General features: G+C 31.1%; 2 protein-coding genes and 1 long non-coding RNA gene across 3 annotated transcripts; 1 reads left to right on the top strand and 2 right to left on the bottom strand.

Annotated features, from left to right (window-relative positions):
* Window positions 1-205: 205 nt before the first annotated feature.
* Window positions 206-1,451, bottom strand: LOC106796371 (uncharacterized). Its single transcript, XR_001385355.3, has 2 exons — window positions 878-1,451; window positions 206-596 (listed from the first exon to the last, which is right to left on the bottom strand). It is a non-coding gene; the product is annotated as an uncharacterized lncRNA (long non-coding RNA).
* Window positions 1,452-2,222: 771 nt separating this feature from the next.
* LOC100798754 (mitochondrial inner membrane protease ATP23) lies at window positions 2,223-9,526 on the bottom strand. The gene is made up of 5 exons (XM_003547641.4): window positions 9,401-9,526; window positions 9,088-9,212; window positions 8,294-8,431; window positions 8,122-8,208; window positions 2,223-2,610 (listed from the first exon to the last, which is right to left on the bottom strand). Exons 1-5 carry the CDS (start codon window positions 9,495-9,497, stop codon window positions 2,479-2,481), a joined length of 579 nt encoding a protein of 192 aa, XP_003547689.1. The 5' UTR covers window positions 9,498-9,526; the 3' UTR covers window positions 2,223-2,478.
* Window positions 9,527-16,291: 6,765 nt separating this feature from the next.
* Window positions 16,292-16,690, top strand: LOC102664978 (classical arabinogalactan protein 3). The gene has a single exon (XM_006599731.1). The coding sequence runs from the start codon at window positions 16,292-16,294 to the stop codon at window positions 16,688-16,690; it is 399 nt and encodes a 132-aa protein (XP_006599794.1).
* The last annotated feature ends 4,011 nt before the right edge of the window (window positions 16,691-20,701 follow it).

Genomic DNA, 20,701 nt, shown 5'->3' with positions numbered 1-20,701 from the left:
AATTGTGATCGTTATGTAATTTTTTTATCATAAATATTAGTTATTAAATTTCTGATTAGGAAATTTGAACTCATCATTTCTTCTTCCTCCATTCTTCTTTTAATATTAAATCAATCTTATAACTCCTAATATGATATAAATGACTCCTATCGTTTTAAAATTCAAATGCAATAATGATAGGCTTTCCATATTTTAAAACTAGACATAAAGGCCAGAAACTTGCTATAATATCTTGCAAGATACATTCTTGCAATAGTGAGGCTAGTTAGGCTATGCCTACTAATGATATATGTAGAGGCACTACCAAAACCTAGATGGTGACACATACATGAATTCATGATGTCAAGAGGCATCTAAATTAGAGTTATTGTTTAGGTAGATAACATTACAGCTGCATATATATAAAATAGACACTAATTACATCTCCTACAACATTTTAGGCTGAAAAAAACATAAACATCATTATTAGGGCTCCAACTTATTATGCACAGGCCTTCGTCTGTGAGGCAGAGAATAATCCACATGCCACCATCCAGGAACATGGTTTTTCCCTTTCATGTGTTGCTGCTGATCATGCTCATGCAGTCCTTTTGAACCTGCAAGCCACTCAAATGTTTTTGCTGAATGACACAAAAAATATAAGAATGTTTTTGCGAGCAAATATATGGAGGAAACTTAAATCAAGTACTTTAGGTATAGTTTCTACCATTCTCCAATCAGAATTAGAGTTTTACTTTGGTATTCTGCATAATAAAATTTGCATTAAAAGATTTCATGGATTAGTAAGGTAAAACTTCAATTTTGATTAGAGAACGGCAGAAAACAATAATACTTAAGGGCTGAGGTAGTGCATCTAAGTTTTATCCTAAATATATACCTGAATGGTGGAGCTGTCTAACAGAAAATGTTTGATACTGACTGAGCAAGATTAAGCAAAGAATCACTCTAAGAAACCCCACCACCACCTTCATGTTAAGCCAGTTTATTCATATTCTTTCACTTTATTTACTCCTTCAACACTAGCTACCATGTTGATATTGTTGAACACGACATGCTAGTATTTATATTCAACAAAGGTAGAGAACAAAGAGTAGGGGTCATAGACTCATAGGTTAATGTGGCACACGCTGATATGTGAAATGAAGACAGTATTGATTTGTGTGCGTGACATGTTAGCCTCTCTCTGTTTCTTTATAGTGCAACGAAACATCAACCTTTGAAAAGGAATAAAGCAATGTTGATTTGACCACTTGATCCATGGCCTTGTAATTGTATAGAGTCCCCTGGTTACTTATGGTGGAAGGGAAGAAAATTTAGGCCTAGGCTAAGAAACACAAACAAGCTGCTGATTGGGTTAAAGATATAACAATAGTTTAAATATATTTTTTATTCTTAATAAATATTCAATTTTTATATTTATTTTTTATCTTTAATATTTTTTTAATTCCTAATAATGGACAAATTTTTTGTTTAATAGAAACTAAAATAAAAATCATTAATTTGTCAAAAAATAAATACAAAATTCATTAATTTATCAATAAACAAAACAAAATATCAAAAACTAAAAAGAAAATTATGAACTGAAAAGAAAATTCAACACAAAACAAAAAATTATTAAGAATCAAACTCAAAAATTAAATATTTATTAGAGAAGAGAAAACATGTTTCACTTGGACAAAGATATGTTGATAACAAATGCTTCCATTTAAAACTTTTCAAAAACTATTTTTGAAAAAATTGAATATTTATTAGAGAACAGAAAACATGTTTCACTTGGACAAAGACATGTTGATAACAAATGCTTCCATTTAAAACTTTTCAAAAACTATTTTTGATTCATTCGCTTCCCCAATCTAAGGAGCAAAAGGGTACGTATAAGTTTTTAAAGACAATAAAATACAAACAATGTGACAGGTATATAATTATCACTGTACCAACAGATAACATTTCCCTCGGAAGAAATGGGTGAACATGCTCCCCTTTATTTCTCATGTATTCATTCGTAAGTTGAATATCTGAGCACCTATTTTCATACTCGATACTCATTTTCTACAAGACTTGTACACTTGATTAACTCGTTGATAGGAAAGAACATTAAATTTATCACATTCTAAGATTTATATAACTTTAGTCATCACTACAGAGTTTAACTTTAGTCCATGTAAAATACTTTTATATCATCAATTAATATGAATTCACCTTAATGACTTTTAAAATAATTATTAAAATAAAACGACAATCTATATATGACAATCCATAATTAGATGTACATTCTAATTAATTTCGTACATATAAACCGGTGCAACCCTCTCAAATTGAGTTGCCTGGCTAAATCAGCCAAAAAATAATAATAATGAACTAACCTTTCTTCAATTTGAAAATTTGAATCACAATATTGATCACCTTAAAAAGTTCCAAGCCCAAAATGGAACACATTGCTGGTATATTAAATGCAGTAACAACCAGGCAATTGTTTTGTTAAGGAGCTCTGTCATAAGGCTTTGTATCATTGTAACAAACATCCCATACAGATTCCATAGAAGCCTTTGCCACACCAGAGCAATAAGGATTTGCAGACAATGATTTCATAACTCTTCTTCTGATGCATTCCTGCAAGTTGCATTACAATAGTTCAGTATTTAACAAGTACCAGAAACAGAGTCTAAGCTGTTAAAATATATTAGGGACCTGTTTAGATAAACTTCTCCAACCCTACTTTTATAGTTTTAGGAGAAAAAAATAAAAAAGAAAAAATGAAATGAATTTCTCCATAAAATAAAATTAGCATATGCATAAGTTAAGTTGAAGTTCTCTCATATTAGTTTCTCTAAAATTTGATTTCTAACTTAAGCATGAGTTAATATTTTTTTTAGTATATATATGCATAAGTTAACTTTAGCTTATGGAGCATAAAAAAAGACAAAACTTTAATTTATGGAGAAACTTATATCATTTTTTTTCTTATTTTCTTTCCTAGAAGAGCTTCTAGAGAAGTTTTCCCAAACAAGACCTAGAACAATGATAAAATTAAATTTCACACCATGAATATAGAGAAGCAAGCAATGCAGTTTGAGGAAAATAAAATGGAACAGACTTCAACTACCCTTTACACATTTCATTTTTGTCATCAAAAGTCAATCTTGCAACGATAAAATATCTAATCAATGAGAGGAAAAGAGAGCCTAGTGCTGGTTTATTCTTTCTTTATTTTTCTGATAAATAAGGTAAAATTATTAGCTAAAAGCCCTACAGTCGTCTAGCAATTTATGTTATGCTTCCACTCAATATTAATTTCAATAGAATTTTTCTAGTTTCCTAATCGGTTTCTAATTTGAGAAACATAACCATTCTTCGTCATAATTTACAGACCAATGGCCACCATTGTCTTTCAATAAAAGATCTCTCATACAACCAGCTTGTTATACTATCAGGCAACATCAAATGATTTGCAGTAATGTCCACATAAAATCTTCATAGAAAAGGTAGGTGTAAGAAAAAGTTCCACTAGTCAGTCACTCAACTACCAAATAATGGGAAAACCACATGTTTGGTTCAAATTGGATCTTCTAGGAAGGAATTCACGCACCAAAATAACCCAGAACGAGTTTTAAATCTTGATCTACAGAATTCGGATTTGAGTGATTCCAAAACGAGGAGAAAGATGACGCTTTGAACTGTAATTTAGGGTCAAGAAACACTAAAAACAGATTCGTAAAAACGTGCAGAACGAACCTGAGAAAAATCGGGCTGAAGGCACAATTTGGAGAGCACAGAAATGCCGACACGAACATAAAATGTGTAAGATAGAAAATCAAATAGGCACCACAAACAACGAGGTTTGATAAGCCTAGAGGATCGCCACAAGAATTGAATGAATTCCTGATAAGATCAGTTGGTTCAAGGAAGAACCCTAGCAGAGACAATTCTCACACGACATTCTGCATTTTCATTCAGTTCCAAAAGATTTATACAAATTAGTTCTCAACAAAAATAAGAGAAATGTAAAATCCCAACATTACAAGCATAGCTAATATGTCTTAGTAGCTAAAGCGAGGCATAGTTTCGTTTGAGGTCAAGGGCTTAAAACCGGCTGCAAGCACTTTATTATTATTGTTTTTGTTTTAAATTAAATGACTAAGTCTGTAATTGGGCCTTCATCCCAAGCAATCAACACATAAGACTAGTAACTCTCCCTTGTGGGCCTCTCCCTGCATTTGAACTGCCCCTAGAATAGTCACCATATGTTTCAAAGTTTCTTGGGCCTTTTTAGCTCTTGTCATAGGTCCTCCTATGTCTTGTATTGGGTCTTGGGCTTCCATCTGGTCATGGGCCTGGGTCTGGTGGTTGTCATGGGCTTGGATGCCCATATCATTCCCTCCTTCTTGTAAAGTATTTGTCCTCAAATCTACGAAGTCATCACCTGCATCGAAAAGAGTGAGATCAACCACATTAAAAGTAGCACTTACCCCATATTCTCCTAGCAAATCAATTTTGTAGGCGTTATCATAGATCTTGGCCAGTACTTGAAATTGACCATCTCTTCTTGGCATGAGCTTGGACTTCCTTTGGGAAGGAAACCGCACTTTCCTAAAATGTACCCAAACCCAATCACCTGGTTCAAATGTTACCTTTTTTCTTCCTTTGTTTGCATACCCTTCCATTTTCTTCTCAATTTGGGACTTCAGAGATAATGCATACAAAATTGATTTGCTAGGAAAATATGGGGTAAGTGCTACTTTTAATGTGGCTGATCTCACTCTTTTTGATGCAGGTGATGACTTCAGAGATTTGAGGGCAAATGTTTCTCAAGAAGGAGGGAATTATGTGGGCATCAAAGCCCAAGCCCATGACCAGATGGAAGCCCAAGACCCAATACAAGGCATAGGAGGACCCATGACAAGAGCAAGAGCTAAAAAGGCCCAAGAAGCTTTGAAACATATGGTGACTATTCTGAGGGTAGTTCAAATGCAGGGAGAGACCCAACACTTGGAGGCCCACAAGGGAGAGTTGCTATGTGTTGATTGCTTGGGATGAAGGCCCAATTACAGAATTAGTCATTTAGTTAAAAATAATAATAATAATAATAATAATAAAGTGCTTGCAGCCGATATTGAGCCCTTGACCTCAAACGAAACTATGCCTCGCTTTAACCACTAAGACATATTAGCTATGCTTGTAATGTTGGGATTTTACATTTCTCTTATTTTGTTGAGAACTAATTTGTATAAATCTTTTGGAACTGAATGAAAAAGTGTGAGAATTGTCTCTGCTAGGATTCTTCCTTGAACCAACTGATCTTATCAGGAATTCACTCAATTCTTGTGGCGATCCTCTAGGCTTATCAAATCTCGTTGTTTGTGGCACCTATTTGATTTTCTATCTTTCACGTTTTCTGTTCGTGTCTGCATTTCTGTGTTCTCCAAATCGTGCCTTCAGTCCAATTTTTCTCAGGTTCGTTCTGCATGTTTTTACGAATCTGTTTTTAGTATTTCTTGACCCTAAATTGAAGTTTAGGGCGTCATCTTTTTCCTCATTTTGGAATCACTCAAATCTGAGTTCTATAGACCGAGATACGATCGAAATTTAAAACTCGTTCTAGGTTATTTTTGGTGCGCGAATTCCATCCTAGAAGATCCAATTTGAACCAAGCAAGTGGTTTTCCCATCATTTGATATGCACATAAAATGAAAATCATCAGGATAAGAGAAGCCATGCTTCTATTTATCCTAACAAATATGTTTAGAGTATTTGAAAAATTATACATAAGGGACAGGGTTAATGATAAATGTTCTGTAACATGTCAATATACACACTAGCATATTATTCAAGTTTTTCTTCTCTCTTTTCCTCGTTCTCTACCTAAATCACCATAATTTCAAAAAAGACATTGAAGTGGTACCCCTTTTCTGTGACCTATCTTTTCACTATTCAGCTGTCAAGTTCTCTAAAATGAGGGGCTCCACTTTTATCCTTTTGATTAGCCTTCTCTTATTCTTTTATCCTTCCAACTCCCTTTTTGTTTCATCTTTGTCATTGGGCTTTTCTAACACGGCAGCCACTATTCCTGCAGTTGCCCATACACCCAAATGTGCCAATTCTAAGTTATACCATGTTGCCCTTCCAACATGTAGTCATTGTGATAGGAATTCTACCTCTAGGTGGGACAAGCCCTTTAAAGAGGTCTGAGGCCCTTTTAGAGTAGTGGAAGTTAGTTAGAGGAGAGAGAGAGTGGGAATCTTTTTGTTATATTGGGGATTGAGGATTGTGTAAGGGATATGGATATTTTGGAATGAGAATTGGAAGTTCAGAGAATCACCTCTGACTATGGGGGAGCCTTGCTCTCATCATTTCTGTGCACTTTCTTCCCTTTTATCTTATTTTCTTAGACTAAACACTGTGCTTGTTACTCAATTCGTATCACATTGTTTTCTTGCCACCATCTGCTGACACCCACTTCTCTTGTGAGCTTTCAAGTCAAACCAACCTCTCACGTGCTCTCATAAGGACACATTCCATTTTCTTATGTCCTCCACACCACTGCTGCTGTAGAAGTCTATGCATCAACTCCACCAGCTGACCATACTATAATCTTCAACAGCTTCTGGTTGTCAAAACCCACCCAGTCATGTTGCCACCAGAGCATCCATGAGCTACCATGGCCTGTCACGCTGTCATTTGGTTTTCTAATAAGTGAAGGAACATCTGGCCACCATTTTGGTAGTCTGCATTGTTTGACTTGGCTGACTATTCAGGAATTACGATGATAATATCCACCTTTCACCCAGCAATGTGGCTGCTGTCTGTTACTCCATCAATGCCAATCTCTTCATGGTTGTGGTGCACACCAGCCTTCACTTCTACCTGAATCCCTATAGCCTCAACAACTCTTCTAAAAGCTTAAGCTATTAGATGAAAACTCAAGAATAGTTTTATATTTAACACTACCCCTCATGCAAGAGCCCTTTGGTCTTGAAGCATGAATCATGGATAGGTCAGTATACGTTGTGAAATTCAACAATAATTTAGAATAGGAATGAGATGTTAAGGATCAAATTCATGACCACATGGACATTGAGGCTCTGAAACCATGTAAAGAACCAACTTTTTCAGAGGCTTCAGCTGTTAAGTGAAAGGTCATAAAAGGTTTTATATTTAAGGAGAAAGAGATTTAGAGATTCAGACATAGTAAAAATAAAGAATAAAACTTGATGAAGATTCAGCAACACATAATGACCTCGGAAAAATAAGAAAATTGTCAATTCGTTATATGGTAATTAGCAGGGCAAGATGCATGTATTTCCACAAGTTTCCTTCTCTGGTTTATTTTCACCAATGTCAAGAACATCATTCGTTAAGGAGAGAATACGAATATATAAACATATGTGTGGTGTAAGAACCATGAGGGATGGATGGCCCTTTTTGTGGAAGATGCAATGTGACAACTTTGAGATGGCAGATTTGCTGGAATTCACAAGACAATAGTGTGATTGCACCACAATTGTTGCTATTCAGTAACACTAGACTAAAATGCTTAATAGAATTAATACTACTGACATGTTGCAGGACTGTAGGCCACATAAGCCTATTTCCCTTTATATGTGCTATGTGTGGTGCAAGCTTAAACTCAGTATTGTTCTGCTGATGTTTCTTTGCCGAATTCGTTATTTTATTTGGCATTTCGGTGGATGTAAAGAAGCAAAGCATATGTGCAATCTATGCTACACTTAGGTCCATTCAGCTGGAGCTAACTCATGTATATCTTAAAGGAGATTTCAATGGATCAGCAGTTGATTTGGAATAAAACTAGGCCTTTGGCACAAGTTAGATGGTCTTTTTAACGGGGTTGCCATTATATACTTATCCTAACGGCCCTTTTGAAATAATGTTCTCTTCAACTTTATGAATTTATTCTTTTGTGAAAGATGTTAAAATTACTAATTCATGTCTCAAACAATAATTATAAGACTTGAGACTAAGGACTCTTTTGAATACGTTTTCCTAGTTGCAGTCGATCCCTAGATAAAAAAAAAATAACAAATAAAAGCTGCTACAATATATCTGTGAAAATATTCAACTAAAGTAATAGCTTGTATAAATGGAGAAAGGAAAGAATCAACATACTTGTTCATGCCCTCGAATTTTCAGAGAAGCTAATTTAAGAAGTTCCCGTTTGAAATGGCAATCACCACTTAGATGACCAGCTCTTATCTGTTTCACATAATCATTGAGAAAAATTAATCAGAGAAACTCTATCAAAGTCAATATGGCAAAGGGCACATTGTCAGATAGGAACCTCGCTACAAGCATGGTGAGCACATTTTGTCCAATCCAAGTTTCCAGCACGACAGTCATCAAATACATGAATTAGCTCATGCTTTAACAGCTGGTCAACATCATCTTGAGATTCCATCTCGTTGCAGCACACAACTATCTGAGACAAAGCCACGCCAATGAAGTAGAAATATGATATCACGTTAGTAATTTTAAAGCTCATACTACCACCAGCCAACATGATATTATAGAATTTAATTGGAATGCACTCACAGTGTAAAGTATAAAAGTTTTTACACTAACATTCAATCATAGAGTATCACATAGTAAAATTACTTTTAAAAGTCATATGTAGCGTGATTTCTAATTCGATGGCACTGTAAAACTCTTTCCACTATCAGTGTATCAAAGTTAACTCTAAAATTATATCATCCAACACTATAATTGATGAGTAAATAGTTTATACACTAACAATTTAAAACAGTTCCACATTATCATCCAATTACAAACCATCATATATGATAAGTCTGCTTCAGTGCTGACGATTACAAATAACTACCTTAAAAGTCATATTAACAATAATTTCTTATTGATCAACAATGCAAGAAAAAAAAATTACACCGACAGTGCGTAGCAATTAAATTCATAATTGATAGCTTAGCTTCATATAGTGTGAGTTAACATACTCAGATTTTGAAGCCACCACACCCGAAAAAATAAGTAAATAAAATAAACATAATGTTAATTGCATGTATAAATATATGTAGAAGGCCAAACAAAATCATGAGAGAGAGAGAGAGAGAAAGAAAGAAGTACCCCTTCACCCTGAGTATAACCACCAGCTATTGCAATGTTGTCACACTTAACAGCTTTTATGAAATTATCTCCAACGAGACACCCAGCTTTCTCCAAATGTTCCCTCAGGAACTTCACCTGCGGAGCTGAGTCATGTCGATGAATGATCAAATCAAATCAAACGAACCCAAAAGTAATAAAAAATAATTTTTAAGAAAAAGAATGAAGAAATTGGAGTTTAAGAATAGAGGGTAGTGAGATGTGATGGTATAATTGGAATTGGGAATAATAATAAAGAATAATGAAGAATGAAGAATGAAGAATGAATAGATACAAAGGAGACTCTTATGAATCATGCGTTGGCACTGGTCCACAGTTACGCCGCGGCGCTGTGTGGAAGAGTCGGAGGAAGAGAGATTGTCTTCATTCATTCCCAGCTTTGTCTTTGATTTCAGATGCACTTCAGTTGCCACGCTTTATAGGGAAAATTGTATTTTTTTTTCCCTCTAATGATTTTTAATTTCGATTTTAGTTTTTTTTTTAAATTTATTTACAAATTTAAACCTTTAATTATGTCAAATCATACGCCCTTCAAGTCAGATTTAATGTCTAGGAATTTTTTGACAATTCATTTGTAATAAAATATAGGACATAATATGTGATCAAACATTTTGAGCCTTGATTGAATTTTTTATTTGATTGGATTTTTATTTGAATTGAATTGCTTAACTTACTTATTTTAGTGTGATGTTTGAAATTAATTTTATTTAATTTAATTAATATCAAGAGTTTGATTAGTTGACTTAGTATGATAATTAAATAGACGTGACTTTGATTATATAAGTAAGGAACTAGAAAAAAATGGACCTAGAAAAATAAAATAAGAAATTTGGGCCCAGGATTAGAAAAAAAAAATCTTTCAGAGGGAACACAATTAGCGAAATATGGATGTGCAACCAGTAAAAGAGGCCTTGGGCGGTTGATGGATTTCGACCCAACTAGTTAGAAAAAAACACCTATGGGCCTACAAAGATGGGATTTCCCCCTGAACTCAATCATTTCGATACAAAATGAATTAAACAAAAGAAAAAACTAGAGAAAGAGAGAGGGAGAGACTTGCATGGGAGAGAGATATAAGGGGAGGTTATGAAACTTTATCTTCCTAATTCATTGTTCCTCCTACCTGCAATAGTCACTTCAAACCTCTTCTAACACTTCAAACATTCATCACGAAATGTAAGCTAGATTTCCTCCAAGCAAAGATCACCATTGGCCATCCTTGCCATCTTCCCTAGACCAAGCTTCAGGCAACACCTTCTAGGACCTTCATCTGCCCCTGCAAATAGAGCCTCAACCATTGCTCATTTCACACTAGCTACTAGTACCAAGTAGAGAAAAGTTATTGATTTTGTGAGGTTTTTTAGTGAGTTTTGGAGTTGGAGAAAAGCTTGAAGAGTTCGTCTAGTCTTGGAGAGAAGGAGAGGAAGAAAAAATTCAGTTACCTTTTCTTCCTTGTTCATTCCAAAATTAAGGTATGGGGGAGTTGGGATTTTATTCTTTCATTGTGATGTTTTGCCATGGATTTTGGGGGTGATGGTTCTTGAAGAACCTTTTGCTTCATGTTCTTGATAAAATGTTATCTAGAATCCATAAAATGCCTATACTCTTAATATTTTGGTGTTGTATTGTGGTTGCCACATGTTATATTTATGCAATATTGATGGTTGATGTGTGAATTACATGGAATTGTTTTGATGTGATTGTGTATATATTGATATAATGATTTCCTATATTTATGCAATATTGATGGTTGTAATTGGCCACCAAGTAGTTGGTGGTTGTGATTTGTAGAAATCTCACTAGAAGAGTGAGGATTGGACATAATCTTAGGTTTGGGTTGGACCAATGTAAAAAATTTGTATTAAATCTTTTTTTTCTCTTCTTACATTTTGCTATTAGTTGTCATATGGACTTCTACATCAAAACATTATGAGCATCAGAATGTCATATATCAAAATGCAAACATAAGTAAAATGGCATATTTGAACTATATAATATTTGTGATGCTAAGATTTGTCTTAAACTAGTTCAATCATTTATATCAAGTATGAAAGCTTTTAGAAAAAGCATGAAAATAGATTTATGCATGAAAAACTTAAACAATATTTTGAACAATGTTTTCTTTAGAACAACATTATGAACAACAACTTCTTGGGTATAAGATTTTCATAACATGAGATAAGGTTTTCGTAATAACAATATTTTGAGAAATAGAAATACTTTTATTTAAGTAATGATATTTTGAATATAAGAATATGCACATTGACATTAGATTCTCATAATGTTATCAAACATTTAAAAATAAATGTTGAAACTAACCACTTAGAAAAAAACTACCATAGAAAATACTTTTACATAGGTTAAAAATGGTCTTGAACATTGGTTGTAGGGTCAAAAGTCAAACTTTTTACATCGATTATTAACTAATCTTAAAAGTATTGGTTCCTTACCGCCTACCTTCAAAACATACTTTTTAGATGTTGCACCTGATGAATTGATTGACTTTATGAAAAGTAAGAAAAATATATAAAAGAAACAAACATCGAGAAGGAAACTTGTTTATATTGAAACTGTGAAGGGTTATCAGAGGTAACATTGTCAAGGTCACCATCCCTTTCCTCATTAATTGCAACGATGAGATCTAAAAGGAGAAACAAAAATGTAATCTCTGAAAATTCTTTCTGACTATGGCAAATGGTGGTTGGCAATGATGGTCGTAAAGAAGACATGGTAAGAAGATGATAAAACATACTATATAAAAGGACAAACAAAGAAAACATGAAAAAATAGTAAATAAAAATAAAAAGGAATAAAATTATTCCAATGTATGCATGTTTATGGTATATATAAAAATTACCTAGATCCAATAGTCACCGTTACTTATGTATGATGAGAAACTTGTCTTACTTTTCCACAATAGATGCAACCATTTTTTTTAGTAAGAATGATGTATTTATCATTTTCTCCCTGTAAACAATCACCACAACTACATACATACCACATCACAAACAAACATGTTTGATAACAAGTTATAATATATTTCCTCAACAATAAAAGCATCAAATACATCATAAACAAATTATAGTCAAATATTCTAAACAACATGTACTACTCATTGACCCTTACATAATATAAACAACACCAATAAGTTTATCACAACCTTATATATGTCTTAGCATATAAAAACAAAAAGTATTCATTGGATCTTAACATGTATGGTCTTAACATACAAAAAATTATAAACAAATAAGTCTAAAAATTGTCAAGTTCAAGAAAACAAGTTGCCCAACATTGTTGAATGTTAACAATATCCTTATAAGGCATTGGAACCAAATTATCTAAGATCTAATTTTTTTTTAAAAAAAAATGACAAAGTATTTGTTCATTAACTAAAACTAAAACCATAATTAATTTAATTTGTTGAGAAGTTCATTAATTACATGTTTCCATGAAACAACAATATTGTAGGTGATGATTCTAAGCATATGTGTCATGACATAATATTCATACTCACTACTCCTAGGTTGTGTTTGACACTAAAAATGAATATCAAATTTGAATATAACTAAGAACTTTTTAATTTTTTTAATTGATTTTTCAGTTTGTAAACTACTTACACAATGAAAAGTCCATATAGACTTTTTTCTATTTCCTGACCCAAATCCACCATCCTTTAATATTTGTCCGTAGCTCTAACATAATAAAATAATCTATTCATAGAGAAGTATCCAACTTGTAAAGAGGAATCCTCCACCCCAAAGCTAAACATTAGTGAAACATACAATAAAGAGGAATTGGGACAATATGGTTGCAACTTGAAACGATTATCATCCTGACAAAGGATAAATCCCTTAATTATAAAAAAAAATCCCTAAATCATAAACAATTTCTATGTTTCATGTCCCTAGATAACATGGTAAAATATTTACTTTTGCACTTAAATTTGGATAACTTAATTCTAAAAGAATAAATCCACCAACAATTGTCAAATCTCTTGATGTCTGGTCTGCTTATTAACCTTAACATTTTCAAAATTGACACATAGAAACCCACACACTAATGAGAAAGCAATAACATTGACAAGGCTTAAACAAACCAAATTATCTCTTTATTTACATCGGGATGATACTTAAGAGCAATTTTCTGATAGGCCTTTTTTATTTTGTCAACGAATGTTGATGGAGACACACCCAAAACTTCATACAGTGACTTGTTACGCTTTGCTTTCACCGCCATCGTTCTATTCCTATTGCTCCATCCTTCTGTTTTGTGGTGCTTCCACTTAGAAAGGTTAAAACGAAATCCGTAGCTAATTTTACAAGTGGGTATGAAACAACTTGGTGGAGGGGTAAGTGGTAGAAAAGATCTCAAAAGGAAAGTGTTTGCAGTTGTAGTGAGAGAGAGAGATATTCCATGCATTTTATCTCCAAAGTTTTGTTCTCTCATCTCTTATCATCATTCATATGAGGATTTTAAATCAATCGTTGGAACACAAACATTACTATCTTATCACCCAAACTAAGTTTGAGACATTTGGAGTGAAATTTCGCTTTACTAACATGTTATGCGGTGCTTAAACAAAAGATAGTAAATGTATGAATCATGCACTCACATGGCATGATGAGAATGATACTAGATATTTAAATGGACATACCCACACCACAATAGCTAACATTTATCCAATGTTCATATTCATCTATAGTGTTTATCTTAGGTACGTAGGGAATTGCGTTTATATGTAATTAATTTTGAAATGTATATAAATATAGAGGAATGCTAACAACACTATCTCTGCTAATCTTCCTATGATTGGTTGGAATTTATTCAAAATCATCAATTTTGGTAGATTTTACTTCTCATTTAATATAAGTCAAGAGAGACAATCATTAAATAATAAGCAAAACCTACCAAAAATGATGATTTTCAATAAATTCTAACCAATCATGGAGAGAGTCTTAGAAAGAGAGTGTCACTAGCATTTCCCATAAATATATTACTAGTTGAGTGCATTTTCACTTTAGCAGTTCATTTATTCTTTAACATATTCCTCTAAAATGAAGAAACATATAAAGTGAGAAAGGAAGAGGTGTATAGTGAGAAACAAGAAACCACAAAATAAAATGGATTGCATAATCAATAAAAACTAGAAACCACAAGCTAACAATATTAGTGAGAAATCACAAAACCAAAAAGCAAAAGGTGGTACTTGGTTTGTTGGTAGCAACTACGTGGTGCCAGTGCTGGAAACCATGTGGTTTGCAAATGAAAAATCAAAGGAAAAAACTTGCAACCTTGACAATGAGGTGATTCACACATAAAAAGAAAATAAAGGCAATATAGAGGTCATAAGGACAATGTCAGTATTTGTACAATTTTTTGCATTAGTAGTTTAACAATTGATGAAACAATTTGGTAAAATGGCATTGTGTAGTAGTGAAACCAACTATTGTCACATCTCCCTTTGTTGTTCCTACTTCGAGTATCTCTTCCTTGACTCACATCTTACAAAAATCTCACACTTCCTTCATCTTTTATTGTCATTGCAAGTAAAAAATACCTATAGATATGGGTTGTATGAGACTTGTCCCCACCTCATTTACAAATGAGTATAGACAACTTTCAATTAAATTACCTACGGATACCAATTTAGATATTTATTCTCTACGACAAATTATACCCAAAAGTATTTGTGGGCATCAATTTTTGGTCATCTCTTGTAATGCTTAGTTCATTTTTGTTCTATAGAATATTATGAATGTTACATATAAACTCTTTCATTTTGTTTACTACCTCCCTGATTTGGAAAATAATTAAGAAAATTGACAAGTAGATAATATATCCATACAAACTACACTTAACAATATAGTGTTAGGTATTTATTACACTACTCAACAAAGTCTTTAAAAATAATTATTGCATTTCATTTTTTAAATGATTAATATATTGTGAATTATATAAATTTTTATCATTCGAAATATAAATTCTTGGTAAAAATATAGAAATTTTTTGGTGATAAAAATATTTATTATGCTTTCTTATTATTATCATATGATATAAAATCAATTTTAATTTTATCTATAGAATTGGTAATGTTTTGTAAAAGTTATTAGTTATTAGAAATTAATAATTTTTAAAGGAAGAATGAAAAAATTAACCTATATTGGATTGTGTGTTGGTTTCACATTTGGTGTGATATATGAGGTATAGATTCATGATTAAAGTGCACTCGACACATTTTGGTGTAGCATTGGGTCGATTTCATATATATTTGGTAGTCTAACATTGAATTTCAATCTAGTCAATCTATTAATGGGTTGATATGTCTAGAAAAAAATCTATTTTTTTATTCCTAGTCTAATTCTGGTATAGAGAAAATTCTATATTTTTTTCCTAAGTCTAATTCTAATGAGTGATATAATATTTTAACACACACTTATTTTAAATACCACATCAACAATTTTTATTTTTCTTTATCTTTCTCCTTTTATCACATTATATTAATTATCAATATATATTTTTTCCTCTTTTTATACATACTCTTTCTAGGCATCAAATAGCTTTTGGGTGTTAATTTTTTTTTTTCAAATTCTACTATAGTAACATCCTATATAGTCAGTCTATGAATTGTCATGTAGTCAACTTCATAGCCAAAGAAATAATCAAATTGTACACAATAATCATAGAAACAATGCATTTAACCTTAAAAAAATAGCAAACAATGTATTTAGTAACATCTTATCGCTACTCTAATTTTACATAAGGACATTTGGTTTTGTGTTGTCACTTTTCTAAAAATTGTCACTTTTGTACTAATCTAAAATAAACAAAGATAATTGTTTTAGAACTTATAAGTTTATTGTTTTAACATAGACTTACAAAGAACTCCTTCGATGGTTTTTTCGTGTCATAATGAATCCCTAGCTAGAGATTCAAGTCAAATGGTCTAAATTGAATCCTTACCCCCCTTTTCCAAGCCACCAATTTGATCCTAATTCTAACTATTTTCCAATTTCTACCTGTCTCACATCTCCACCACAAGTTCCTACCATGTCTCATAACCAAAAACCTATAAATACACCCCTAACTCCAACCCTTTCACTACATAACACATTGTCCTCCCATTAGCAATAATTCACAAACACAAAACCGCCACCACCAACACACAATGGCACGCCAAGTGATTGTCATCGCCGCTCTACTCATGGTAGCCATTGTTGGTGTGGCCCTGGCCGATGAAGCCCCATCAGCATCACCTAAGTCAGCACCAACACCATCATCATTACCAAAAGCACCAACATCATCACCGAAGGCACCGGCACCATCATCCTCCAAGGCATCACCACCAACCTCATCTCCTCCGACAACTTCCCCTGTTGTTGAGGAAGAGCCCGCCTCCCCACCGGCCCCAGGCAGCGAGGAAATTGAATTGGGTGCCCCCGTGCCCGCTCCTGCTAATGAAGTGGCCGTTGAGGAGCCTGTTCCAGCTGAGACCACCACTAGCATCGCCTCTACCCTTAGAGTGCCTGCTATCATTGTTGTCATCGCTAGCTTCTTCGCCTTCTAAGCTGCTACCTTTTACGAGCTTTTCTTATATGTGTTGTGTTACACCACCTTGAGTGTTGTGTTTGTGAAATGACTGTGTGTTATTGAATGAATGAATTAACTTATTATGAATGTGCATTCTAATTACTGCTTTGTTAATTATGAATATAATTAAAGGATAAATGTTATACCAATATAGTACTACCTTTTAACACTTTACTTTCTAACTTGTTATCTTCAATTCGTTAATTCTCACGTAGGTCACATATAAGATTTTAAAAGGAAGTGAAGGAAACAATCATGGAATTAAAACTTGTATGTCCATTTTTCTTTTCTTTTTCATGGATTAAATTTATATGTTTGAATGAAGAGGTAGATTATCTCAACATTGATTAATAATGACAATGATATTTTTAGACATATCATTATTTTCAACACCTTTCATTTTTGTTTATTTGTCTCTTTTTATAATATCATATTACTTATCATATATATATATATATTGTTCTCTCTATTATTATGTGTTGAATAGGATTTTGGGTGTCTATATATATTTATCCTAATAACAATAAAGGGTATCACATATGCTGGAGTTGACTTAAAGGTTGATTTATTTAATTTAATTGCCTAGATAATTTGTTGCAAATTATTTTAAGGAATTTAACAATTTTTATGGAACATTCCTTTTTCATTCTTCATCTTATGTTCCCTCCTTGAGCTCCATGAGTTCTGAAATTAGTTGGAGAAATTATTAGATAGTGTTAAACAATTGTCAATTTATATTTTTGACTAGTATTATGTGACACATATTTAAGTTTTTTAATTTAAGGAAAAAAATAATAGTACACGATTATTATATATAGATTGATTGAAATTATGAATCGGATGATTGTTTGGGACAACCTAATAATTTCTAATACGCCATGCAAAATTAATGGGAAGAAGTCCAGGATGGATATATGTGTTGTAGGTTCACCTATTTTTTTTTCTTGTTATAATTTTTCTTATATAATGTATATTCGACAACTATTTTTATGTAGAAATAGAGATATTTAGTGTTGTTTATTTTTCTACTTTTGAAAAAAAATATTTTTTTATAGTTTTTAATTATGGAGATAATAATAGTTTTCTCTTTTTAAATAAAATGTTTGAGTATCATTTATTTTTCTTTTTAATAGTATTTTATTTTATAATCCTTTATTTCTATTTTAAAAGGCATGTATAATTGTATTTGCAATCAAATAACTTTATTACTCTTCTCTTTATATCTATCTGATTATATCTAATTTGATAATTAATGACTATATTTATTAACCTTTGTGAGACAAATTTACAAAATTATATATAAATGATTGATAACTTAAATATTGAGACATATAAATAAATATTCTCTTTTCCTATCATTGTTCTCCTAATAATACTCTCTTTGTTTTTTTATTTATTTATTGATTTTGTCTTTATTTTTTTTCTCACCATTGTTTGTGAGGCTCCATCTGTTCTTCTAATCTTGAGTGTACATGTCTAATCATGGATAGTAATTTATAACCCTTTGAAAAACAAAATTTCTTCTTCAATAGTTATTTACTATTATTAATGTTTATAACTAATAAGATTTTTTTATATAAAAAATATAGTTAATGTAAATACCAATTTTTATTATGAATTGATAAAGATTTTTGGTGGCATGTGAAACTAATATTAATATTTAACATTTGTAATTATGTGTCTTTCAAAAAATATATTTAGTTTACCTTCTATGTAAATGTATTTTCTATTATTCATTACAAGAAATATAATTTTTTGTGACAAAACTTTGTCACGGATATAAAATTTGTCACTATTTATATATTATTTGTGATTAATTTTTATTTTATCACTAATACTATTTATAATAATGACCAAATTAAAAATCACTACTATAATTTTCACTACTATGAAATGCTCTATGATAAATTTGTTTTTCTTACTATAAGATCATAGCATATATAATTTTTTTTGAATATCTATAAAGTAAGAGCGACAAAAGATTAATTTTTCATAATATTATATCGTTAGTAGTTGATACCAAAATAATCACTTATTTTCTATAACCAGCGACAAATTATGTGTCAGTAATTTGAGGTACATGTGTTTATTAACTTATAATAAATTTTATTTGATATAGTAGTGATAAAATGTAATTTTATTATATTAGAATCAATTATAAAATTATACAATAGTTATTTACTTTATATTAATAGATAGTTCCATCATATTAGTGGAGTTTACGAATCATTTACATTTTATTATTCATGACAAGTTATTCATAACTAGGGATTAAAAATATTAGTGTCAATAATAATTTTTCAAAAATTCATTTCTATATTAAATGAGAAAAAAAAACACTTAATACGTTCTTATACGTTAGATTAGAATTCATGTACTTCCTCTCGCAAACCACCGTTACTTCCACTATGCCACCATACACTTATATTATATGTAAAATTGATATTTATATACGTATATTTTTTGAAATTTTAATAAAAAGTATTTTCTTATAATTAAAAATATACTAAGTTACAATTTTAATTTTTCTATAATTCTTAATCCGTAATAATCATCTTTCATTTTAAAATTTATGATTTGGGTCTGTCAATTTTTTAAATTATAATTTAATGTATACAAGTGGTGTGGCAAAACCGTTTATAATTTAAAACCACTAAACCATTTGTCTTGTTTTAAATTGTACCACAAACACTATATTATATATACATTATTATATGAGTTAATTGTTTTTAAATATTTATTTAATGTTAAATCTGATTTAAATAATGGATCTGTCTAATAACTATAAAAATAAAATAGATTAATAAAAATTTTCATGCAACCAGTGTTGTCTTTCAATATCTTTTTTACCCTATTTTCTTCTGATTTTTTTACCGCATCACTAATTATATAATTTATTTTAACATTAGTAAAAAAATAATATTGTTTATCTTTTACATGTTAAATTCTACCTTTAATGAAGTTAAATGATCTAATAATCATGTTTAAATTTTAAATTTTATTTAAATATATACGATAATGATAATATTTTTTTTTTATCTTTCACATGGGTTGGTTTAATTTTATCTTTACTTTACCTAATAGTAATATTTAAATAGATAACATAAAATAATATTTTTTATACATTTTACATGGTTTGGTTAAATTTTATGTAACGATTTTAAAAATAAAAAAATATAAAAAATTGAAATAAGGTGGTTATGTGATATAACTTCTGTTGATGCTTAGAGTTCAATGTCATTGTTTTGTCTGAAATTTGTAATAAATTCATCCAGTTCTGATATTTTTGTATCAGACTTGATATCATTAAACTTCATATGGAAAGCTTTTTCCATAATGAGATTCTATAGTTGTATACTTTATAGGTTTTAGGTGTCTGAGAGTATTCAAGCAATATTTCAGTGTCATACTTAGAGTCAAATTTATTCAAATTGACCTTAGTGTTTATAATCAAACATTTACATTCAAAAAGATGAAATTTGAGTTTTCATTCTTTCCACAATTCATATGGAATCTTTTTCAAAATATGTCTTATGTAAATTCTGTTTTACAAATTACAAGCAGTATTCATTGTTTTTAGTCCAAAAGTGCTGGGTGTAGAATTAATAATCATTCAATATAGTCCTAGTCATTTTCTATAATGATCTATTCTCTCTCAATTACGTCATTTTATTGAAATGCAATAGGAATAGGGAAATTATGAAGACTACTCTTCTTAGAATAGATGAAAATTTTGATTTTCAAACTTTCCACCATAATTATTTCTCATACATTACATGTAGTGTACTGATGTATTTATAATAGTAGAGTTTATTAATTATTGAAATGAGAAATGATCTAATTGTGAGTAAATGGAACGAACGATTATCATCCATTATATTTTGACCAATACAAATATCAAACACAACTTTTTCTTATAGATTAATAATTCTATTGATAATTTTCATATAATTATAGAACTAGTTCATTCTCACCGGTGTATCACAGA

The sequence above is a fragment of the Glycine max genome, chromosome 16 (assembly GCF_000004515.6).
Source record: "Glycine max cultivar Williams 82 chromosome 16, Glycine_max_v4.0, whole genome shotgun sequence".
Taxonomy (NCBI): domain Eukaryota; kingdom Viridiplantae; phylum Streptophyta; class Magnoliopsida; order Fabales; family Fabaceae; genus Glycine; species Glycine max.
The sequence above is the reverse complement of the archived record's forward strand: the minus strand, read 5'-3'. Positions and strand labels throughout refer to the sequence as shown.

Coding starts and splice junctions, on each gene's coding strand:
- LOC102664978 (XM_006599731.1), top strand. CDS start 16,292: ATGGCACGCCAAGTGATTGTCATCGCCGCTCTACTCATGGTAGCCATT.
- LOC100798754 (XM_003547641.4), bottom strand. CDS start 9,497: ATGAATGAAGACAATCTCTCTTCCTCCGACTCTTCCACACAGCGCCGC. Junction 9,213..9,400: donor GATTCATAAGAGTCTCCTTT/GTATCTATTCAT, acceptor GACATGACTCAG/CTCCGCAGGTGAAGTTCCTG. Junction 8,432..9,087: donor GTTATACTCAGGGTGAAGGG/GTACTTCTTTCT, acceptor GCTTTGTCTCAG/ATAGTTGTGTGCTGCAACGA.